At 37.2% G+C, this 26,508-nt stretch overlaps 1 protein-coding gene across 1 annotated transcript in view; it reads right to left on the reverse strand.

The window, feature by feature from the left end:
- Nucleotides 1–26,508, reverse strand: part of SYT11 (synaptotagmin 11) — a 75,966-nt gene that overhangs the window by 42,834 nt on the left and 6,624 nt on the right. Inside the window, exon 2 of the mRNA XM_053695404.1 lies at nt 11,828–12,651. Within this exon, the coding sequence (XP_053551379.1) occupies nt 11,828–12,651 (824 nt within the window). The remainder of the gene's footprint in view (nt 1–11,827; nt 12,652–26,508) is intronic.

The following is a 26,508-nucleotide window of genomic DNA, read 5'->3' on the forward strand; positions in this document are numbered from 1 at the left end:
TTTTTTAATTTGAGGGGGCTTTTTTATTTTGTTAGGGAGATTAGATTAGGTGTAATTAGTTTAAAAATCTTGTAATTTGTTTATTATTTTCTGTAATTTAGTGTTTGTTTTTTTGGTACTTTAGCTAATTTTATTTAATTGTATTTAATTGTATTTAATTTAGGGAATTAATTTAATTATAGTGTAGTGTTAGGTGTAATTGTAACTTAGGTTAGGTTTTATTTTACAGGTACTTTTGTTTTTATTTTAGCTAGGTAGTTAGTAAATAGTTAATAATTATTTAGTAACTATTCTACCTAGTTAAAATAAATACAAAATTGCCTGCAAAATAAAAATAAACCCTAAGGTAGCTACAATGTAACTATTAGTTATATTGTAGCTAGCCTAGGGTTTATTTTATAGGTAAGTATTTAGTTTTAAATAGGAATAATTTAAGTAATGATAGGAATTTTTTGTTAGATTTATTTTAATTATATTTAAGTTAGGGGGTGTTAGGGTTAGACTTAGGTTAATAAATTTAATATAGTGGTGGCGACGTTGGGGGCGGCAGATTAGGGGTTAATAAGTGTAGGTAGGTTGCGGTGACATTGTGGGCGGCAGATTAGGGGTTAAAAAATATAATGTAGGTGTTGGCGATGTTGGGGGCAGCAGATTAGGGGTTAATAAGTATAATATAGGTGTCAGCGATGTTGGGGGTGGCAGATTAGGGGTTAATAAGTGTAAGATTAGGGGTGTTTAGACTCGGTATTCATGTTAGGGTGTTAGGTGTAGACATAAATTTTCTTTCCCCATAGGAATCAATGGGGCTGCGTTACGGAGCTTTATGCTGCTTTTTTGCAGGTGTTAGGCTTTTTTTCAGCTGGCTCTCCCCATTGATGTCTATGGGGAAATTGTGCACAAGCACGTACAACCAGCTCACAGCTGACTTAAGCAGCGCTGGTATTGGAGTTCGATATGGAGCACAATTTTGCTCTACGCTCACTTCTTTTAACGCCGGGTTTATGAAAACCTGTAATACCAGCGCTGTAGGGAAGTGAGCGGTGACAATAACGTGCAAGTTAGTACCGCACCCCTCGTAACGCAAAACTCTTAATCTATCCAATTGTTTGGTTACTCTAGTAGCTGATTTATATACGTCCTGAAGTTTCCTTACCAGATAACAGATTTTGAAACCTAGGTTGCAACATGGCGGAATATATTATAGACACTAACGGCTAGATTACGAGTTTTGTGTTAGAAGCTGTGCGGTGCTAACGAGCAGTTTATTCTCACCACTCACTTACAGACAGCGCTGGTATTACGGGTTTTTACAAACCAGGCGTTAACCGCAAAAAAGTGATCGTAGAGCAAAATTTTGCTCCACATCTCACCTGAATACCAGCGCTGCTTACGTTAGCGGTGAGCTGGCTGAACGTGCTCGTGCACGATTTCCTCATAGGAATCAATAGGGTAGAGCCGGCTGAAAAAAAACCTAACACCTGCAAAAAAGCAGCCCCATTGATTCCTATGGGGAAAATACATTTATGTCTACACCTAACACCCTAACATGAACCCCGAGTCTAAACACCCCTAATCTTACAATTATTAACCCCTAATCTGCCACCCCCAACATCGCCGACACCTACATTATATTATTAACCCCTAATCTGCCGCTCCGGACACCGCCGCCATCAACATTATACTTATGAACCCCTAATCTGCTGCCCCCAACATCGTCAACACCTACCTACACTTATTAACCCCTAATCTGCCGCCCCCAACATCGCCGCCACTATATTAAAGTTATTAACTCCTAAACCTAAGTCTAACCCTAACACACCTAACTTAAATATAATTTAAATAAATCTAAATAAAATTACTATCATTAACTAAATTATTCATATTTAAAACTAAATACCTATAAAATAAACCCTAAGCTAGCTACAATATAACTTATAGTTACATTGTATCTAGCTTAGGGTTTATTTTTATTTCACCGGCAAGTTTGTATTTATTTTAACTAGGTAGAATAGTTATTAAATAGTTATTAACTATTTAATAACTACCTAGCTAAAATAAAGACAAAAGTACCTGTAAAATAAAACCTAACCTAAGTTACAATTACACCTAACACTACACTATAATTAAATTAATTCCCTAAATTAAATTAAATTATCTAAAGTACAAAAAAACCCCACTAAATTAAAGAAAATAATAAACAAATTACAAGATTTTTAAACTAATTACACCTAATCTAATCCCCCTAACAAAATAAAAAAGACACCCCAAAATAAAAAAAAGCCCTACCCTACACTAAATTACAAATAGCCCTTAAAAGGGCCTTTTGCAGGGCATTGCCCCAAAGTAATCAGCTCTTTTACCTGTAAAAAAAATTACAAATCCCCCCAACATTAAAACCCACCACCCACACAACCAACCCTACTCTAAAACCCACCCAATCCCCCCTTAAAAAAACCTAACACTAACCCCCTGAAGATCACCCTACCGGGAGATGTCTTCATCCAACCGGGCAGAAGTGGTCCTCCAGACGGGCAGAAGTCTTCATCCAAGCCGGGCAGAAGTGTCCTCCAGACGGGCAGAAATCTTCATCCATCCAGCGCGGAGCGGGTCCATCTTCAAGACATCCGACGTGGAGCATCCTCTTCTTTCCACGGCTACGACTGAATGAAGGTTCCTTTAAATGACTTCATCCAAGATGGTGTCCCTTCAATTCCGGGATGGTGTCCCTTCAAAAAGGATTGAACTTCAATCGTATTGGCTGATCCAATCAGCCAATAGGATTGAGCTGGCATTCTATTGGCTGTCCCAATCAGCCAATAGAATGCCAGCTCAATCCTATTGGCTGATTGCATCAGCCAATAGGATTTTTTCTACCTTAATTCTGATTGGCTGATAGAATTCTATCCGATTGGCTGATAGAATTGAAGGGACGCCATCTTGGATGACGTCATTTAAAGGAACCTTCATTCAGTCGTAGCCGTGGAAAGAAGAGGATGCTCTGCGTCGGATGTCTTGAAGATGGACCTGCTCCGCTCCGGATGGATGAAGATAGAAGATGCCGTCTGGATGAAGACGGTTCGGCAGATTAGGGGTTAAAACATTTTTTTAAGTGTTTGTGATGTGGGGGGGGGCCTCGGTTTAGGGGTTAATAGATAGTTTATGGGTGTTAGTGTACTTTTTAGCACTTTAGTTAAGAGTTTTATGCTACAGCGTTGTAGTGTAAAACTCTTAACTTCTGACTTTTAAATGCGGTACCAGGCTTGACAGGAGAGGGTCTACCGCTCACTTTTTGGCAGACTCGTAATACCGGCGCTATGCAAGTCCCATTGAAAAAAGAAGATACGCAATTGACGTAAGTGGATTTGCGGTATTTCCGAGTCTGTCCCAAAAATTGAGCGGTACACCTGTACCTGCAAGACTCGTAATACCAGCGGGCGCTAAAAAGCAGCGTTGGGACTGGCCAACTCTGCTTTTTAAGCCTAACGCAAGACTCGTAATCTAGCCGTAAAACTTTAGACATAATATTTCTTTAATATTTAAACTAATTAAATTTTAAAAACAATATATACTTTATTCTCAGGTTAATGTTTGCTTTAAATACATCAATTTAGTCAATTTACTAGTGTTTAGTCTACTCCAGAATTAGTATTGTTTAAAAAAATAGATAATCCCTTTATTACCCTTTCCCTATTTTTGCATAACCAACACGGTAATATTAATATTCTTTTTACCCCTGTGATTACCTTGTATCTAAGCCTCTGTAGACTGCCCCTTATTTCAGTTCTTTTGACAAACTTGCATTTAAGCCAATTAGTGCTGATTCATAAATAACTCCACAGAGTGAGCACGATATCTATATGGCACACATGAACTAGCATTATATAGCTGTGAAAAACTTTCAAAATGCACTGAGATAAGAGGTGGTATTCAAGGACTTAGAAATTAGCATATGAGCCTACCTAGGTTTAGCTTTCAACAAAGAATACCAAGAGAACAAAGCAAATTTGATGATAAAAGTAAACTGGAAAGGGACAGTCTAGTTAAAATTAAACTTTCATGATTCAGATATGCAATTTTAAACAACTTTGCAATTTACTTTTATCTTCAAATTTGCTTTCTTCTCTTGGTATTCTTAGCTGAAAACTAAACCTAGGTAGGGTTAAATGGTAATATCTAAACCCTTGAAGGCTGCTTCTTATCTCAATGCATTTGACAGTTTTTCACAGCTAGAGGGCGTTAGTTCATGTGTGCCATATAGTTACTTATGAGAAGGGCACTGATTGGCTAAATTGCAAGTCTGACAAAAGAACTGAAATAAGGGGGCAGCCTGCAAAGGCTTAGATACAAGGTAATCACAGAGGTAAAAAGTGTATTATTATAACAGGGCTTCATTCTCTCCACACTGTGGCAACAAGCACTGTTTGGGCTCCCTTTAAGTAAGCAGTGAATGCAGCTTCGGATTCACATCATTTCTGGTTTGCCTGAAATGGAGTTTAAGAAGATTGTTGCTCCTTAACCTGTCCTCCATCTTTTAGGAGGCGGATTGAAATCATCCTGATCCCATACGATCTGGATAATTGACAGCACCTGCTAGCAGCCGATTGACCACCAGTGAGCAGGGGCCGGCATTGAACAAGCATTTCATTAGAAATGCTTGTGCAATAATAAATGCCAACAGCATATGCTATCAGCATTTAGCGATGTTGAGCAGACATAATTCTTCCACTCGACATATAGTAAATCTATCACTTTAACCCTAGATACGTATGTAAATAAAATATACAGATATTGATGTTTTGCACTTTTACTCCAATACTCCGGTGCTAAAATCAGTCAAATGCTGCAAACCGTGGTTATTTTCTGCATTTGTTAAAGTAAATTATAAAGCAAATGCATATCCCTCATACTAATATATATATATATATACACACACTATACTATATACAGTGGTCTGTAGTGTTTGTGCCCCATCTACTGTGACATAAATGGTTTCTGTGGTTAGTGGAGATGTCTCTGTCTCTCATTGGCTTTATTGTTCCCTGTCTACATTAACATTAAAAATGTAAAATAAATCTGTAGGAATCAGGGAGGCTAAAGTCTACAGAAATATGTTGAATTTAACAAAATAAATTCCTCCATTATGGTTCTAGACTGGCTAGTCATGTCCTCAGCCAATCAGAGGTAATATTGAATGAATTTACAAGTTTGTGCTTTGGCATTTATTCATGTGTGTCAAATGCCTCTAGTTTATGGCTGTTATGTAAGTTAGAACTTGCTGATTTCACAAAAACAACTCCCATTGTTTGAAAGCAGAGCCCATCAATGCACTCTAAAAAAATCTGTACATTCATACAAGCTGCCTTCATCCACATACATGGGGGAAAAAAAGCTGAGTACTGGCAAATATCTCATTTAGACCTTGCTTGGTGATTAAGCAGACTACAATGTATTTGCAGAAGGCTTCTGGTAAGTGTTTGTAATCTCTTTAGCTCTGGCAAGTATTATAGAAGAGCTTAAAGGGACACTGAACCCAAATTAATTTCATGATTCAGATAGAACATGCAATTTTATGCAACTTTCTAATTTACTCCTATTATTAATTCTTCGTTCTCTTGGTATCTTTTTTTTTTTTTTTTTAAGCAGAAATGTAAAGCTTACAAGCCGGCCCATCTTTGGTTCAGCACATGGGTAAAGCTTGCTGATTGGTGGCTAAATGTATCCACCAATGAGCAAGCAGTATCCAGGGTTCTGAACCAAAAATGGGCCAGCTCCTATATTTACATTCCTGCTTTTTCAAATAATGATACCAAAAGAACGAAGAAATATTGATAATTGGAGTAAATTAGAAAGTTGCTTAAAATTGCATGCTCTATCTGAATCACTAAAGAATAAAATTTGGGTTCAGTGTCCCTTAACCCCTTAACGACCGAGGACGTGCAGGGTACGTCCTCAAAAAAAAAGGCAGTTAATGCCTGAGAACGTACCCTGCACGTCCTCGGTTTGGAAAGCAGCTGGAAGCGATCCTGCTCGCTTCCAGCTGCTTTCCGGTTATTGCAGTGATGCCTCGATATGGAGGCATCCTGCAATAACTTTTTTAAGCCATCCGGTGCAGAGAGAGCCACTCTGTGGCCCTCTCTGCACCGGAGATCGGTGGCTCCCTGCGTTGGTGGGTGGGAGCCGGACCGGGAGGCGGGTGGCGGCCATCGATGGCCCTGGTTATCTGCAGGGGGGGCGGGATCGTGGGCGGGGATGAGCGGGGGCGCGCACGGACGCGCGCGCGTGCACGGGAGGGCGGGGGCGGGCGCGTGCACGGGGAGGGAGCGGGTGGGAACCGCTACACTACAGAAAATATCTTAAAAACAATTTGTAAATGCCTTATTATTAAAAAAAAAAAAAAGATCAGCAAGGTGGTGGGTGTTTGTCTGTGTGGGAGGGGAAGCTACACTACAGAAAAAATCCAAATAAATATAAAAAAAACACTTTTTTTTGCAAACTGGGTACTGGCAGACAGCTGCCAGTACCCAAGATGGCCCCCAATGAGGCAGAGGGGATGGTCAGAGAGCGGTTTTGGGGGGGATCAGGGAGGTTGGGGGCTAAGGGGGGGATCCTACACCCTAGCATATGTAAATATGCTAAAAAAAAAAAAATTTTTTTTTAAAAACCCTTTTATTTTAGTACTGGCAGACTTTCTGCCAGTACTTAAGATGGCGGGGACAATTGTGGGGTGGGGGAGGGAAGGGAGCTGTTTGGGAGGGATCAGGGGGTGGGATGTGTCAGGTGGGAGGCTGATCTCTACACTAAAGCTAAAATTAACCCTGCAAGCTCCCTACAAACTCCCTAATTAACCCCTTCACTGCTAGCCATAATACACGTGTGAGGCGCAGCAGGATTTAGCGGCCTTCTAATTACCAGAAAGCAACGCCAAAGTCATATATGTCTGCTATTTCTGACAAAGGGGATCCCAGACAAGTATTTACAACCATTTGTGCCATAATTGCACAAGCTGTTTGTAAATTATTTCAGTGAGAAACCTAAAATTGTGAAAAATTTAACTTTTTTTTCAATTTGATCGCATTTGGCGGTGAAATGGTGGCATGAAATATACCAAAATGTGCCTAGATCAATACTTGGGGTTGTCTACTATACTACACTAAAGCTAAAATTAACCCTACAAGCTCCCTAAAAGCTCCCTAATTAACCCCTTAACTGCTGGGCATAATACACTTGTGGTGCGCAGTGGCATTTAGCGGCCTTCTAATTACCAAAAAGCAACGCCAAAGCCATATATGTCTGCTATTTCTGAACAAAGGGGATCCCAGAGAAGAATTTACAACCATTTATGCCATAATTGCACAAGTTGTTTGTAAATAATTTCAGTGAGAAACCAAAAGTTTGTGAAAAAATTTGTGAAAAAGTGAACGATTTTTTGTATTTGATCGCATTTGGCGGTGAAATGGTGGTATGAAATATACCAAAATTGTCCTAGATCAATACTTTGGGATGTCTACTAAAAAAAAATATATACATGTCAAGGGATATTCAGGGATTCCTGAAAGATATCAGTGTTCTAATGTAACTAGCGCTAATTTTGGAAAAAAGTGGTTTGGAAATAGCAAAGTGCTACTTGTATTTATGGCCCTATAACTTGCAAAAAAAGCAAAGAACATGTAAACATTGGGTATTTCTAAACTCAGGACAAAATTTAGAAACTATTTAGCATGGGTGTTTTTTGGTGGTTTTAGATATGTAACAGATTTTGGGGGTCAAAGTTAGAAAAAGTGTGTTTTTTTTTCATTTTTTCCTCATATTTTATAATTTTTTTATAGTAAATTATAAGATATGATGAAAATAATGGTATCTTTAGAAAGTCCATTTAATGGCGAGAAAAACGGTATATAATATGTGTGGGTACAGTAAATGAGTAAGAAGAAAATTACAGCTAAACACAAACACCGCAAAAATGTAAAAATAGCCTTGGTCCCAAACGGACAGAAAATGGAAAAGTGCTGCGGTCATTAAGGGGTTAAACATTATATTTCAAGTAAATTTAAATATAATAATACAAAATACTATAATAAAGCCACAAAGATCAATATAATTCAACTCTACCTAGGTCCATAAGTATTATATGGATCTTGATAGCTACTATAGTAATTTTATCTGTTGCTGTTTTTGCCTTGACATGTCTTTGGCTAATGTTTATTCACTTATTTATCATGAGCTCTGGCTAAAAAGGCTTGGAACACTGAGAGTGCAAAATAAATTGTTTAATTATAGTAAGTAAAAAAATAAAATGCAATTTGTCTTATTTCATTTTGCCCCATTTTCCTGTAATGTAACGCTACAAATGTTGTGTTTTCCCATTTTGAGAGCTGTATGTGCACGTTAAGTTAACAATTGCAACTGCAGCAAACACATTGTTAATGTATTCAGAGAGTTTCCACAGCCAGATGGCATGTTAATGTATTGCAAGATAGTTATTTATGCTCCTTTTAAAGGGACACTAAACCCAATTTTTTTGATTTAGATAGAGCATGCAATTTTAAGCAACTTTCTAATTTACTCCTATTTTTATATTACTCAATTTTTTATACATTTTTATATTACTCAATTTTTCTTCGTTCTCTTGCTATCTTTATTTAAAAAGCAGGAATGTAAAGCTTAAGAGTCGGACCATTTTTAGTTTGGGCTATGTTTGCTATCCAGGGTGCTGAACCTAAAATGGGCTGGCTCCTAAGATTTAAATTCCTACTTTTTAAATAAAGATAGCAAGAGAACGAAGAAAAATTGATAGTAGGAGTAAATAAGAAAGTTGCTTAAAATGTCATGCTCTATCTAAATCATTAAAGAAAAAATGTGGGTTTAGTGTCCCTTTAAAATCCGATAACATTCATGCTAACAATGAGCTATTTCAATTGCAATCTAGTCCAGACGATTTATCAAATTGTTCTTATACCGTTTGTTTAGTATATTTCCACATTTACAGAAGGGTGAGGGTGGGTTTAGAGCCGTGCTTTTTCCTCAGTATGCCTGGCCTCTCCTGTCACACACTGAGCCTATGCCCACCATCTCCATGGAGATTGCTTCATAAAAGGGAACATTGTGCTACCTGCAGATATGAGAAGACCAAGTACAATAACAGAAAGGCTTTCCTGGCAGAAGACATGGAGCTGAAACTAATAAAAACAATAAGAAGAATCTAGCAAATAGAAGAAAAATAAAGGATTTGTAAGTCAGAAGCAAATGACAATTATACAGTTTGCTACAGATAAAAGAAAACACAGGAATTAAATGTAAATACAAAGAAAGATTTTTAGAAAAAAAAGCAATATGAAGCTGTCCATATTCGCTTTCTATAATAACAGAAGTGATTACCTCTATGTATAAATGTAAAATAGGCTTGTAAACTACAAATCCAAAAGAAACCAGCAATATACACAGTCACAAGAACGCAGAAATACTGACAAAGGTACAGAGGAGAGTAATGATAAATATACAAAAAGCCCTAAACAACACTAACACACATAGGGTGACTAATGGCTTTTATTGTTAATTGCAGGCCTCACCCTCTTGTTGCTCTGATCAATGCCTTGTTGTTTTGTGGGTTCCTTCATTTATTTTATTTATTTGAGGTCTCATCCCCTTCCTAAAGATGGTGCCTTTATTTTATCAATTCACTTCAGAACATTGATGGTGGGATATTTTTTTCCTGAAGGAACCTAGGGCCATTAAATAGGTTTATTTTGCTAAGGGTCTCACCCCTTATAACCAGGAGTAAGATAAGGTCTCCAGCAGGTATGGTCTTAGCAAACCCAGGGAGACTACCAGGAGAAACTCTCAGAAAACCCTAGTTTAAATATCCAACTAACTATCTGCTTGGGGATTTGAAATGATAAATAAACTGACAAATAGTAAATAAGGGGTGGGCGGTGTCATTTAGAACTCTTGCAGAATTATTTCCTCACCTGTCTCCTAGAATCCTAGTGAGTCTCATATGCAGTTGTATCTGTCCAGCAAGACACAAATAAATAACGTATACAGAGACACCTTTGCAAATTACAAGACTCCCAAGAGACAGTAATAAATCCTTAGAGAACACTGAGACTCAGATGACTTGTATTCTAGGCAAATAACACAAATGTGACAAGACAAAACACATTTTAAGAAATCTGAGAACATGGAAGAAACAAAAAATGACAAGAGCCATAAGATATGAATATAGAATAAGAATCTAAAGATGCAGTATTATCTCATGAGACAAGCAAACCACAAAAGATCAGTAACACATGAACAAAACATAAGAGACAAACACAATGCATGAAGTCAGTGAGCAGGAACAAAACACAAAGCCCTGAGAGAAATAAACATAACACTTAGACACATTTAGACAAAGACAAATAACAAGAATATAGTTTGACAAACTGAAAAAAAACAAAAACACAGAGGTGTTGAGAGATTAAAAAAAAAAAAAACAGGGACAAAGCAGGAATTTACAGTAATTTTAGAATATCTTAACAAGTTTGGTTCATATAAAATCAAAATGGCACTAAATTTAAAGAATACTAAAAAATATGAACCGATAATAACAATCTAAAAAAACAGAAAAATAGAAATAAAACTGTAACATATATTATAAGAAATAGGGCTAAATCACCACAGCTTACTGAGTGACAGACAAGGTGCAAAAATCAAATGACAGCGAAAAATGACCAGTATCCTATGGTCTGTCAAATCACAAAAAGCCAGAAAGGTAAGTACAAATAATACGAACACATAGACACATAGATAAATCACTAGAATCTAATGATATACTATTAAATCACAAGAGCCCAGGATGACAGCAAGAAACTACTAGATTTATGGTAAAGAAAAGCATATAAAAACCCAAGGAGACCCAGATAAGTCACAGCCTAGAGAGATAAAGATAAAATAGAAGAACCCATGATAAAAAGACAAATCATAAGGTCTAACAGAGAGAGAATTGGGCAAGAAAAGAACACAAGGCGGTATTGATTAATCCCACAAGGCACCGAAATCAGATGAACAGATTTATATGGCTCCTTAAATTTGTGCATCTAATTAAGTGCCTCATTGTTCACATGCTACTCTTAATATTTGTCATATTTTTTTTTGTTTGGTTGTTTTATATGAGGCTGGATAATCTTTATTATCTCCTCAACTACCTTTATTTATTATAAAATGCTGCATTATTTAAAACTATTTTACAATCACTATGTTGGTGAATGAAATAGAAAGGCTACAAAATAAACAGATGGCATCAGGCTTTGATGTGCACTATACCTACATAATTAGTTACAGTGTTGCCAGCTATATGGGACTATGTTTAAAAATTAACATTCAGCCTTAGAAGTCCTATACCATCATATACTAATATTTGTATTAAAACAATTATCTATCTATCTATGTATCTATCTATGTATCTATCTATGTATCTATCTATCTATCTATCTATGTGGCTAAATATATCAGCAAAGTCTCTTCCTCCAAGAAGATGGCAGGAAAAAAAGCTGAATTGCAAGTGTGAGCTGAACAGATAAGAGTCTGTAATTAGCGTACAAAGGTTAATATTCAAAGCCTTCTCTGCACACAAAGATGAAGGATAAAGCTGTTTAATAGCAGGTTTTGTTTGAGGGGGTCGGAAAGCTGAATATATTGACCAAATACAATGAAGGATCCTTGGGACAATGACTGCCTACTTGTAAAATCAAACTAAATATATTTCTACAATTAAATACTAAGAAATTTTCACACTTCATTAGAATTTAGTAGAAATATTGAATGCCAACATGTACAGAAATAAACTCACCTGAATATTCCTCTTTATGATGTCTCTGGTTAACTGTACCTTTCCAGTACTGGGGTCCACCCCTGCAAGTGGCACCATGACTTCTCCAATTACATCATCTCTGGAAAAGCGATCAAAGCTCAGTACCAGGAAGTGCAGTACCAAGTCTTGCAGCTGGCTGTAAGGAATTCCATAAAATGTAAAGGTCTCATCAAATACAGGGTCAAGAGTTTTACGCAGAACCCGAGTTTTCACCCGATGCTTTTTGTCTGGTAGGATAGTCATCTTAATATAGGGGTCAGAGCCTTGAGAATGTTCATCCATCACAGGGAGACCATGAGCCTCTTGAATGGTAACCACTAAGGCCTTTTTGGGGAAGTTATAATCTACTGAAAGAGTCAATGCACCAAGCATGACATCTTCATCAGGAGAAGAGGGGGATGAGGTTTTGCTGCCACTAGATGTCAGGCTCTGACCTGGACTTATTTCTTCTCCATAGTCCACTTTGATTGGTAGTTGATCCATACATGTGGCTGTGGCCAGACCATTTGGACCCTTTTCCAAATTCATCAAACCAGCCTCAGCTTTATTTACCAACAAGTTCCCCGGATCAGCAAGATTGTTGTTTTGACGCTTATCTTTACGTATGTGGAAATTTTTCTTTTTGTTGCTCAAGGTCTCTGGATAGATACTTATCCCCTTGAGCATGTGTATGAATTTGTATGGGGGATTTTTATGTTTCTTCTCTGCCCGTTGATGGCAGCAAGTCCAGATGAAGACAGTCACTGAAACTAAAACTACCAGTACAGTGGCTCCAATAAATCCTGCTGCTATTGGAGACATATCTGAAAGAGAAATGGAAACTTATCAAATTACTTAATCGTGATAATAGGAAACTCAGAAACATGACATCAACTACGTATTTCTGTATTAAAATGTATCAGATGAGTAAGTCAAGAAACATTGCAGACAATTCTTTATTGTGTTAATAGTGAAGGAAGTGTATCAAACCAAGATCCTGATAACGTGAGTTTTAGTACCCTGTTATATGAATCAAGATTGTTTTAAATCACTTAAGGTCTGAAATGATTTTACAAAAATAATAAAACTTGACAGCTGTACCAAAAATTGCAACTAGCACAAAGAACACATACGATTGGAAATTATATAAATAGTTATACTCTATTGACATTACTTTCATTATACACAAAGGGCAATGAACTATGAGTTATTTGATGAGAGTTAAAGCTGAGCAAGTAAGGAAGTAATGTGAACAGTAAGGAAGATGCAAGTCTATACATGGAACTGTATTAGATGCAATGCGGAGTCACATTGGAAAGACCACAGCTAAACTATGACAAATCAAAGAGCCACACCACCAAAGATTTTATTGTTGGCGCACATGAGAATATGCAATCGGGTTGCATGGTTTTACTTCAGGGAGATCATGTCAGACTAATCTAATTGACTTCTTTGATTATGTAACAAAAGTATTAGACAAGGGAGGAGCAGTTGATGTAGCATATCTAGATTTCAGCAAAGCATTTGACACCGTCCCACACAATAAACTAAACTTATTCACAAACTATATCTCCTTGGTCTAGATTCAAAAATTGTGAACTGGGTGGAATGCTGGCTTAAGGACAGAAAACAAAGTGTCTTAGTAAATGGAGTTCATTCAGCAGAGGGGGCTGTTACTAGTGGTGTTCCTCAGGGGTCAGTTCTGGGGCCTGTTTTGTTTAACATATTTATCTGCGATATCAGCAAAGGACTACAGGGGAAAGTATGTCTCTTTGTAGATGATACAAAAATTTGCAACAGAGTGGATGTTCCAGGGGGGGTAGACAAAATGAGAAGTGATATACAACAATTGGAGGATTGGACAAACGACTGGGATCTAAAGTTTAACACAGTGTAAAATAATGCATTTAGGGAAGAAAAATCCAAATGTTAATTACAGACTCAATGACACTTTACTGACTGTTACAGACGAGGAACAGGACTTGGGAATTATTATTTCAGATGATTTAAAACTTAGTAAACAATGTAGTAATGCAGCAAGTAAGGCTAGCAGAATGCTTGGATGTATTGGTAGAGGTATTTGCAGCAGAAATAGTAAGGTTCTTATGCCACTTTATAGATCATTAGTTAGGCCTCATCTTGAGTATTGTGTGCAGTTCTGGAGGCCATATCTTCAGAAGGATATTAACAAACTTGAATCTGTGCAAAGGAGGGCTACCAAAATGGTACATGGTCTAAAAAATAAAACTTACCAGGATAGGCTCAATGACCTAAATATGTATAGCTTAGAGGAGAGAAGGGAAAGAGGTGATATGATAGCAACTTTCAAGTACATTAAAGGGTTTAGTAAAACTGAGGCTGTGGGTATTTTACATAAAATGGAAAATTCAAGAACAAGGGGTCATGAGCTCAAGCTAAAGGGTAGTAGATTCAGGAGTAATTTGAGGAAGCACTTCTTTACAGAAAGAGTGTTAGATTTATGGAATAAACTTCCTCAAGAGGTAGTAGCAACAAACACTGTGAGGGACTTTAAAAATGCATGGGACAAGCATAGGGCTATCCTACGAACTAGATAAGTTTATACTGTTAGGTAAGGTCGGGCAGACTTGCTGGGCCTATGGCTCTTATCTGCCGTCAATATCTATGTTTCTATGTTTCTATGTTTGTGCGCAAGTAGACTTTTTTTCTCTATTGACTTCTATGGGGGGGGGATACGTGAACGTGCACATGACATTCTAAGTTTGGCTTTTTGCACTCATCGGGCTAGCGTGAGAGTGAAAGCAGTTTACTTTAAACTCTTATTACGAGCACAACCTGACACGCGCAAAAAGCTTACTTCTAGGGCAGTTAATGCTCGAGCGTTAATATTAGTGATCCACTTATAATCTGGCCCTTAATGGGTCACACACAATAAGTATTTCATTTTGAAAACTAGAAGGCAGCATTGGAGACAACCTAGACCATAATTTGGACACACCCAATATAAACAGAAAGAAGAAAGTCAACCTGGTGCATTGGTGATCAGCTTTATCCCTCTCTGGCATCCAAAGGCTTAAATTATTCTAAGCAACTATTGTATGCAAATATTTTCTAGCAACAATTTGAAAGAAAAAAAAAACAGCTATTAAATCTGATACAAACAGTTACAAAAGAAAAAGGTTAAAGGGATATGAAACCCAAAATTTATCTTTCATGATTCAGATAGAGCATGTGATAGTAAACAACTTTCTACTTTACGTTTATTATTAATTTTTCTTTGTTCTCCTGGTATGTTTTGTTGAAAAGCAGAGATGTATAGTGCCCATTTCTGGAGCACTATATGGCAGCCATTTTGCAAGAATTGTATCCATTTGCAGGAGCACTAGATGGCAGCACTATTTCCTGCCATGTAGTGCTCCAGACACCTACCTAGGTATCTCTTCAATGCAGAATATCATGGAAACTAACCAAATTCTGATAATAAAAGTAAATTGAAAACTATTTTTAAATGTTATGCTCTGTCTGAATCACACAATTTTTGGGGGTTTTTATATCCCTTTAATGAACAGAAAATGTAGTCTTTTATGAGCTAAGGAACTACCTTTTGCCGTTTTTTATATTGGTTGTGAGCTGGGCAGTAGCTCATGGTGGTTCCTGGCTACACTGAAGAGTGCTGGCCTGAATTTGTCTATTCTGGATATCCCTTTAAAGGGACATAAAACTCCAATTGTTTCTCTCATGATTTAGATAGAGAATACAATTTTAAACAACTTTGTATTTTACTTCTATTATCTAATTTGCTTATTTCTTTTGGTATCCTTTGTTGAAGCAGCAACAATCCACTACTTGGAGCTAGCTGAACACACTGCGAGAGCCAATAACATAAGGCATATATGTGCAGCTACCAATCAGCAGCTCCTGAGCCTACCTAGGTATATTTTTTTAACAAAGAATACTAAGGAAACAAAACAAATTAGATAATAGAAGTACATTTTAAATCAAGTAAGAAAAAATTGGGTTACAATTCATGTTTGTGCACAGCTAATCCTAACATATTCAATTATTGGGGCAATGAACACAGCTACATTGATTGACAGACAAGCTTTCAAAAGTATGAAAGGAAGAAGTAGCTTTATTAAGATTATAAACACCCCTCCCCCCAAAAAAATACATTTGGGGGCGTGTACAAGCTGCGTCCATGGAAGGTCGCACATCCTAGAGGCTCTCCGTTCGAGAAAAGTAATATGCCAGTTTTTAACCAAGCAGACTAATTACTCTAGCCACCAAACTATGGGGGATGTTTAATACACTGTACCTGACTAGATGGTGACTCTCTTCTGGCAAAAATACTTACTTTAGAGTCGGACATAAGGAAGACCAGACCGTGGTCTTCTTTGAACTTTGTCACCACCACCACCCCCCGGCTTGCCGGATAAAATAGTCCTAACTATACTGCAGTACCAGCAGATACGATGCTTATTAGCTGAGCTGGTTCAGAAGATGACCAGAGGATATGAAGGCCTACACGCACTGCTGAGAGCCTTGCATAAAGAGAATACTTACAGCGGATATGCGGCAGTAGGAGAAAGGAGCAATCAAATGCATAGCTCTCCCCCACATCTAACTAAGAGACGCAACCACTCTGAGGTAATCCACCCTAGCAATGGAGCCTTTCATCAGATGGCAAAGAAACACCGACTCTTACTATCTGTCCCGGCTGAGAGGGAGGCAGCCGATCCTTCAATGCGGGACACAGGCACCCAACAACAACAAGCGATAACATTATCTTTAAACAACAGAGAGGAACACTATGCTGGAATCAGTGTAAAGAAAGATTACACTTGGCAGAGAGACCTGATAATGGATGTGCACACATGGCTATCCGATTGTTGGGAAATATATCTGACTTACTTTTTCTTCGGCCATTCACAGTTTCTTAGAGACAGAGGTTCTACCACTCTTCACGATACCATGGCTCTCACAGCTTCTCAAAACATCAAACAACCCTTAAAGCTCTTTCAGCTTGGCCCGGTAAGAGCCCCTTTGAGAACAGGAGTGGACTCATTTAATTAGAATATTTCCATGAGAGGGTCGAATATCGATCTTTGGGACATACTGCAGGCAATTTACCTGGCTGGGGAACTTTGCGATGAGACATGCTACAGGGTTAACCGGATCATGTCCCACCTCAAACATGTGACATTTAGTTGATTTATTTGTAATGTTATCCTATTTACATTGCACATAATGTTTTGTTCCTTCTATGTGTAAGTTTTTTACTATAGCTAATCAATATGGCTCCATGGAGGTAGTCTAGTGTTTCATATGTGTTATAACGCTCCTAACTTGTTTTGTTCAGCTATGTTATTAAGGCAGTTTGTGCATTTTACGCTCCAATCACTAGCCCCCTAACAGAAGGTAGTTACAGTACTACTATATATTAAGATGTGTAATGTTAGGAGATGTTCCGTGGAATATAGCTTTAACAAATAACACCTATTCTGTATATCCTATGACTCATATGTCCTATAAGATAGTATACTCTCACAAGTGTGGATTACTTTGCATATTACCCGGATATCAGGTGAATTTTTTTTTTACCAAGTTAAGTATTTATTCTATCTATTAGCTGCATATGACCTCTCAACTGTAATGTGTGTACTATATGTTATGTATATTTTAATGCAGGTTTGGAACAGAAAAGTTTCACACAAGCTACTATAGCCTACTCATCAAACTTTAACTGACTTATTTCCCAAATTTGATCATACATAACACAAGCCTAAATATATCTCTGATATAGTATTCAAAGCACCACTTTAGCTACATTAACATGTAAATGAATCTCAAAAAATAGAAACACTTGATTAGGATGGTCCACAATTTAGTTAAACTTACAGGGCACTTCTTAGAGAGACATACACTTATACCTTCTATGGCAGCTTTCTTCAAACCACTGGTCGGGACCCATTACTTAACAAACATCAGGGCAATCCAGAAATTTTTCAATTCTATCCAATCGATTACATCCCTCCATCTACTGATTACAATAGAATTATTAAGTTGAGACAATGTGAAACCTATTGGATTCACAAACTCAATACTTTATGGCCATCTGGACTGAATTCTAATTTGGATCTGGCAGCTTTTAACTAATCGGTAGATTCAATTAGTCTTTCTCTAGAACAACAGTTTACTTTTAACCCCAATACCATTCTGATCAAAGCTCTGCTCCTACACTTTTACATATACCATCTATATTTTCTATTTAGTCCCGGGACCAGCTTGACTATTGGCTAAACATTTCAGTCCCCACCCTATTTTTTGTGTTTTTATATTACACATTTAGGCCTACGGATTATAACACACATATGTATTATGTAATTATATTTCCACACTATGTCAAGGAAATTTATGTTGTTAACACATCAGATATTAGTCCCAGTCTAATCTATTGGACAGAGAATTAGTTTCAGATATTCCTCAAATTCATATTAGGCACTCAGTAGAATTTTTTAGTGCTTACTCCACCAATATTATCCGCAAATTATATATACATTTGCATTTTTTGGAGCATGACAAACTCAACCTTTTATACATGTATAAAAAAAAATTTTTTACCATCTATAGAAACTTTAAGAAATGTTGCATTGACAATCGTTCCATGCATTCTGTTACTAAATATATCTTTTTTTATATATTTCATATACACTTTTATATTTCTCAATTCCATATCATTAAAGTTTATTGTAGACGCTATTGAAGTAACTGTCTTATCTCTACACTGCTAGCACAATCATCGAGTGTCTTTTACATATCATGTATTATATCCCCAACACAATAATTAATAGTAGATTTAATCCAGTTTTTCCTCCTCATTACTACTAGTAGTGGCTCTCAGTCGTAACTAGAACTAATTAATTTTATATTAAATGTATCAATATGCACACTGCATATCATATATTGCAAAGTTCAATAGTCCCATTTTTATTTTTTGCTTTTAGTATTATTTTTCTTCTTTACACATTATTAAAAAAAATTATTTTTTTTTAATGCTCTTCATTTGCTAAAAAGTGTGTATTAACCTGTTTTAACTTTTTTGCCATTTATATACATGACAGCGTAACATTGTGTCTATATTTGTAAAAGATGTAATGTGTGTTTTTATTGGTGGATGTTCCACCCAATCATGACCCTTCTGGGTATTTTTAAAGTCCTGTTCGTGACTATACCTTTATTATTACCTGAGGAAACGGCTAGTGAGCATTACGGCCGAGAAAAGCGTTGTATCAGCTCATAATAAACCCCCTTTTTTTATTCACATACATCTTTACCTGCTGTCATTGTTTTTAACCATCATCGTTTTATTATTGTGACCAAGCGTTATATTGGTTTTCTACTAACGGGGAGACGACCCGCACACGCTGTGTGTTTAGAGAGTCGTTTCTCTTGCCGAACTGTATTACCAGACTACAGTCGTTGTATGTAGAGGAATCCTTCATACTGGCAGTATTTCAAAAAAGCATATGAACTGTATGTTACTGAAGCTTCATATATGGTGAACACTGGGAGCCACTCGATTTGCTGAGCTAAACAGCTGCATCACAGATACCTAATCAGCGCACACACGTTGTGTGTCGGGTAGAAGGCCTGCATTCTTAATATCCACGATCAGCCGCATACCTGTCAGAGGGGCCCGATATCCAGGATAAAAAACCCCAGCGCACTGACTGCTGTATAAAGGTCAGCCCGCTCGTATGCACTACCTGTGAGTGCCAACTTGTTTGTGAGTACCCATCCTATGATGCCGTTATTGTTTTGACCTTAATACCCAGACGTTATTACGCTATTAGGCTCTCTCTCTCTCTTGTTTGCACTTTGGAACAGAAAAGTTAGACACAAGCTACTATAGCCTACTCATCAAACTTTGACTTATTTCCCAAATTTGATCATACATAACACAAGCCTAAATATATCTCTGATATAGTATTCAAAACACCACTTTAGCTACATTAACATGTAAATGAATCTCAAAAAATAGAAACACTTGATCAGGATGGTCCACAATTTAGTTAAACTTACAGGGCACTTCTCAGAGAGACATACACTTAGACCTTCTATGGCAGGGTTCTTCAAACCACTGGTCGGGACCCATTACTGGGTCACAACACCATGTGTATTGGGTCGCAACTTGTGTGTGTGTGATGTATTGTATGAGATTGTGTGTGTGTTGTTTATGAGAGTGTGTGGGGGAGGTGTTGTATGAGAGTGTGTGTGTGTGTGTGTGTGAGTTGCATGAGAGAGTGTGTGTTATATGAAAGTGTGTGTGTATGTGTGTGTTGTAAGAGAGTGTATGAGGTGAGTGTGTGTTATATGAAAGTGTGTGTGTTGTATGAGAGTGCGTGTGTGTTATGTGTGTTACATGAAAACGTGTGTTGTCTGCGATTGTGTTTGTTTGTTTTGCATGATTGCGTGTGTGTTGTATGAGTGTGTTGTATGTGTTATTACGTTTTACAACGCTTTCAAATTTGACTACAATCAGGAATAAAGCATGCACATATTTTAGTCTCTTTGCCAAAAATTGCAGCTATCGTTTATTTCTTAAGAAATTTTCAGACCAAGTATAAAAATTGGGTCCCAAAGGTATGTGGTATCATGGCACTGGGTCTTGGGGGAAAAAGTTTGAAGAACCCTGTTCTATTGGATGTCATGAATATTAAAGTGAAAGTAAATCCTAGCGTTTTAAAAACGATAGGATTGACTTTTGAAACAAATAAAGGGACTTTCATTCATGAAGTATAAGATCGCCGTTTTTAGCTGCTACAGCAGCCCACGGCTAAAAAAATGTTTTTCTAAGCGGTGAAGTTTTCAACTCTTAGCCAATAGCCGTGCGGTAAATGCGGCTTGGCGCCCATGGGAGCTGGATTTACCGCACTGGAAATTTTTTTTAGCCATGGGCTGTAGCAGCTAAGAACAGCAATCAGTTAAAACAAATAAAGGAGCTTTATACATGAAGTATCTTATACTTCATGAATGAAAGTCCCCTTTATTTGTTTCAATAGTCAATCCTAGCGTTTGTAAAATGCTAGGATTTACTTTCACTTTAAGGCTCAACTCACTGACAAAAGTAATATCATCTCGTTCATAGTCCCCTGATTCACCCTTTTAGGCATAGTTAGGTTTACACTGTGATACTTAAGTGGGTCGAAGGAGAACTAACTTTTATCAATTTTGATTAGCCAAGTATTAGCAGTACTCCTTAAATTTATATTACCTTAAGCGGTATTTACCCACTGAAAAACTAAATTAAATATCATTAGATCCCAGAAAGACCTTACATTATACTACATAACTCTCAAGCTGCCTATTTGGTACTGGTTGCTTTTCAGATAGGATTCTATATCATTCACTATATGGTATATTCTTAAACCTAGGCCCCATTGGGATCAGCTAGTGGTTACCAAGTGAGTATTGTCACACACAAACCAAATGGCCCATATGTGGTCAGATCAGTAACCACCCATATGAAAATGTTATTTACATAAAAGAGGTTCCAGAAGCTTGTTGTATCACAAGTTAGATTATCTTTAACTCAATGTACGTATTCTACTGTTATATTTTACTTTTAACCTTTGAAACGTGACTTTCGTTTGCTTATTGTTATTTGCACACAACCTCAATAAAAGAATACAGGTAGCCCTCAGTTTACGCCAGGGTTAGGTTCCAGAAGGAATGGTTGTAAATCGAAACCATTGTAAATTGAAACCAAGTTTATAATGTAAGTCAATGGGAAGTGAGGGAGATAGGTTCCAGGCCCCTCTCAAAATTGTCATAAGTAACACCTAATACATTATTTTTAAAGCTTTGAAATGAAGACTTTAAATGCTAAACAGCATTATAAACCTAATAAAATAATCATACAACACAGAATATATAATTAAACTAAGATAAATGAACAAAAACATTTGCTAAACAGCATTATAAACCTAATAAAATAATCACACAACACAAACTTCACTTGCATTTTTCTGCAAACTGTTCTTTCTATGCATTTCAATCTGGACTGATTTATAGACAGGAAGATCTTGTTCCTTTGAGATCTGCTCGATAGCTCAGGTCTGGTTACACTGATTAATTTCAGCTTGCTTGGCTTTGCTGCAACACAAGTGGACAGCTCCACCTACTGGCTATTTTAATAAATGCACTGCTTCTCAATGCTTTTCAATAGCAGTCACGTGACTGGAAAAAAGGTTGTTATTCTGAAACGGTGTAAATTAAACCGTTGTAAAACGAGGGCCACCTGTATTTAAAAAAAAAAAAATTACATTTTATAACTATTATGCCTTTTTAATGTGTACAGTGTATCAATGGAAGACGGAGAAGATCTCAAAAACCTTAAAAAATATGCAAACTGAGCTTCACCAGGCTAAAACCTGATATTCAAAACCGTCCTGCACCGGTGAGATATTCTAAGAAGTCTCAACAGTACGGCGAGGCCCTTATAAAAAATTTAGAAACACAAATTTTATCTTGAGAAATGTTTATGTTGCATTAAAATACAAAATCTAAAAACCCACTCTTCTGGCTGTGATATTATGTGTTATATCATTAATACACAATCCTAACATTACTCATCTGCAAGAGTTTTGCATGCTTCGAGCTAACTTTACACAGCCTGGAGAAACTACTGAATCAGTAATACAAAATCGTGACTTTCATTTATGGACTTACTCTGCTTTGAGAGCCTACTTAGCATTATTTCTTCTCTTAAAGGGACACAATATTGATAATATCAAATCTTTTTTTTTTTAAAAGCAAGAAAAAGCCAAAAATGTTTTTAAAAAATTTATTAGCTTATAAAGATCATTGAGATTTTATTTACATGGCAATACACTTTTGTAATTATGCCTCTTTAAGGAACATTAAATTCAAGCTTTTTCTAGTATGCATATGAAAGTACACCTATTAAAAATGTTAAAATACAATTTTGCTTGAAAAATTTATGGGCTAGATTACAAGTGGCACGCTAACATTAGAGTACACACAATATAAGAATATATTGGGCGTGTTAATTTGCGCACGTATTAAAAGCTGAAAGCAAATATGTTAGTTTGCACAAGTTCATTTAACAAATGTCGGGTTTGCACGACTGAATACCTTGCATAAAGGGTTAGGACTAAAATAAATGTTGCACCATAAAGTTGCAACATAAATATATTAAACCCCATTATGGAACAGGCATTTCAGACAAAAACTTGCCCAAAAGACCAGAATTTTTAGCATTTTTGCCATCACTCCATTTAAACAGAAATAAAGCCTTGTTTTATTTATTTACCTATCAAAACTATATATATTATTTTTAGTAGACAACCCAAAATATTGATCTAGGCCCCTTATGGTATATTTCATGCCACCATTTCACTCCCAAATGCGGTCATATTAAAAAAATTGTTAACTTTTCACAAACTTTGTTTGAAATTATTTACATACCGCGTATCCAGTCATAACACAAATGTTTGTTAAAGCTTCTCTGGGATCCCCTTTGTAAAGAAAAAAACAGACATATATGGCTTTGCCATTGCTTTTTGGTACTTAGAAGGCTGCTAATTGCAGCTGCGCACCACACTTCTGAAATTCCCGGCAGTGATGGGGTTAATCAGGTAGCTTGTAATGTTAAGTTTACCTGTAGTGTAGAGATTACCCTCCCACCTGATATCTCCCACCCCCGGATCCCTACCTGATCTTTCCTAAACAGCTCACTTCCCTCCCTCACCCCCACCACCATCATCTTGGTGTGTCTTTAAAACAAGATGGCAACTATGGGTTTCAATTGCTGGATATAAACATAACGAACTTTAAAGCATAAACCTTCTGCCTTGCAACGTCTTCATGCCCGGGTTTTATGTTGATTGTGTCCAATCGAAAAGTAGCCTTTTCGGAGAAAAAGCTGAAAAGGCCTCAGCCGATATATTGTGGTTGAGGTCAATGTGTCTAAAGGGGCATGAAAGTCAAAATAAACTTTCATGGTCCAGAAAGAGAATGCCATTTTAAAGGGACATTAAGCACATAATACATTTTATAAGGATAGCATTGAGGTTATTCCTTGCCTTCCTTTAGTTATGGGTTCCCCCAAGTTGAAATCAGTATTTCTCTAGTCCAGTGCTAACATATTTCCACATGTGTAGAAACTCTCCTCTAGATACCTGCAGTGTAACCTAGGTTTTATAATGGCAGCTCTTAAAGAGAGGTACATGAAATGTATTTAGCGTTTAGTGTCTCTTTAATAGACTTATTCATTTACTTTTATTAATTTTCTCTTGGTATCCATTGCTAAAAAGCATATAAAGGTAGGGCACAGAAGCAGTAATGCACTACTGGGAGCTAGCTGGTGATAGTTGGCTCCACATATATCTCTCTTGTCATTGGTTCACAGCATGTGGACAGCTGCTCAGGAGCTGACGTTAACCTCTTAACCTCTTAAATGACACACATTGCCTGGAGTGCAGCTGATGACTATGTGTCATCCTCCTGGGGAGGGGGGCGGTGCTTTCAGAGCTGATCACATTTTTAGAGCTGATTAACCAAGTGTACAGGGTGAGCCTCTATCATAAAAATCAAAAGTGCAAGAGGCATCCAAAAGCCCTTGTCTGGATTAGGATGGCTGTAGGATGCCTCTTTGGGGTCGATTTATGAAGCAGATTTATGAAGCAGCGCATGCTGCTTTCGACTCTCATCACTTCAGGTCCACCTGAAGCGGAAGTTAAGAAGCAGCGGTCATAAGACCGCTGCTCCTTAACTCGTCCGCCACCTCTGAGACGGCGGACATCAATCAGCCTGATCGCATACGATCGGGTTGATTGACACCCCCTGCTAGAGGCCTATTGGCCGCGAATGTGCAGGGGGTGGTATTGCACAAGCATTTCACTAGAAATGCTTGTGCAATGATAAATGCTGACAGCGTATGTTGTCAGCATTTATTTATGTGCGACAGACATGATCCGCAACAGCAGATTATGTCCGCCCGCACATTAGTAAATCGGCCCCCATATCTCTTTTATAGCTACTCATTTATGCAAAAAATCCATTGTGCTGAAATGTAAGAAAATATGATTGTTTTTCATTTGATTTCTATAGAAAACACATTGAATTATTCTCCAGCTCTGCTTACTTTTGAAAGATTTCTTTAAGGGCCATTATAGTCAAACAATGACATGCTCTAATTTGTTAGCACATGCAATTTTAAAACTATCAACCCTGCACTACTTTGTGTTTAACTCCCGCAAAGGGGTTAAACACACAGGGATTTGCAGAGTACTGCTAGTCCTAAGTAAAATCCTACACAGCTGTATCGTGCAACTAACACTGCTGATTAGATCAGCTGCAGTTTCTGCTTAGGACCAAGCAGTAATTCTACTGTGCATTTAACCTCTTTGTAGACATACTTTTAGGAGCCAGACAGTGGTATTCGTATATAGATATATGGAGAATAACCCTAAAACTTAGAAGCCAGGGATAACAGTCTAGGACGCAGTGTCTCCCTGGCTCCTGGGTTTGTCGAGCCCTGGGTTAAACACACAGTAATACAGGGTCGATAGTGTTAAAATTACTTGTTTATTAAAAAATGTACTTATAGTAGGGCACAGGTGTGCAATATGGCTCATCAGCAAAGAGATTGCCTATAGTGTAATAGTAAAATGCATTTGAACACTTTTTTTGCCCTTTTATGTCCCTTTAACCCCAAACACACACTAAAAGAGCAGGCCAGGACCGTTTGCAGTGTCCCGGTAAAAACAGCCCATCTCTTCCAGCAGCAGCTGGGCAAGGCAACTAATCCCCAGCTGCACATGTAAGTTATTAATGGCCGTTCCGTATAAACCACCATTAATCCATTCATTTAAAATCAGCAAATGCATATCCTTGGTTTACTCTCTTTGCAAGTTTTACTGATCGCTTGCCAAGTGTTCTATCTGTGGCAAAACACTATTGTGGCGCCCTCTTGCTTTTGTTTTATCACATAATATTGAGTACACAGATATATTTGAAGAGTTAGGAAGTGAATTTATATACAAATATATATAGAATAGTCTAAAATGTTAGTAGCCAAAAGAAAATGTTTAGGGGCCATCTCTACCTGGCTCTCAGGATTTGTTCAGCCCTTCTCTACTACTGGCACTAAACAAAAGGCACCGACGATTCTCAAAGTGTGGAAAATAGCTTTATTAGGAGAGATAAAATCCAAAATAAAAACAGCAGCAGCACAATTACTATGCACACAGCATAGAAATAAGGAGTCCTACGCATTTCGGCAGTGTTGATATTTGTCTGACTTAAATACACCCTTTCACCCAGGTGAAATGAGTTTGATGCTGCGGTCTTAAAGAAATATGATCACAATATTAGAACACTGAATATACGAGAGAGAATTTGAAAGGTAGACCACACACATTGTGTTCAAAAAACTTAGTGACACTGTACTTAACCCTATTGCTAAACATAATTATAGATATATATTAGTAAGTTAAAATCAGATATGTGTACAGGGAGTGCAGAATTATTAGGCAAGTTGTATTTTTGAGGATTAATTTTATTATTGAACAACCACCATGTTCTCAATGAACCCAAAAAACTCATTAATATCAAAGCTGAATAGTTTTGGAAGTAGTTTTTAGTTTGTTTTTAGTTATAGCTATTTTAGGGGGATA

The sequence above is a fragment of the Bombina bombina genome, chromosome 1 (assembly GCF_027579735.1).
Source record: "Bombina bombina isolate aBomBom1 chromosome 1, aBomBom1.pri, whole genome shotgun sequence".
Classification (NCBI taxonomy): Eukaryota; Metazoa; Chordata; class Amphibia; order Anura; family Bombinatoridae; genus Bombina; species Bombina bombina.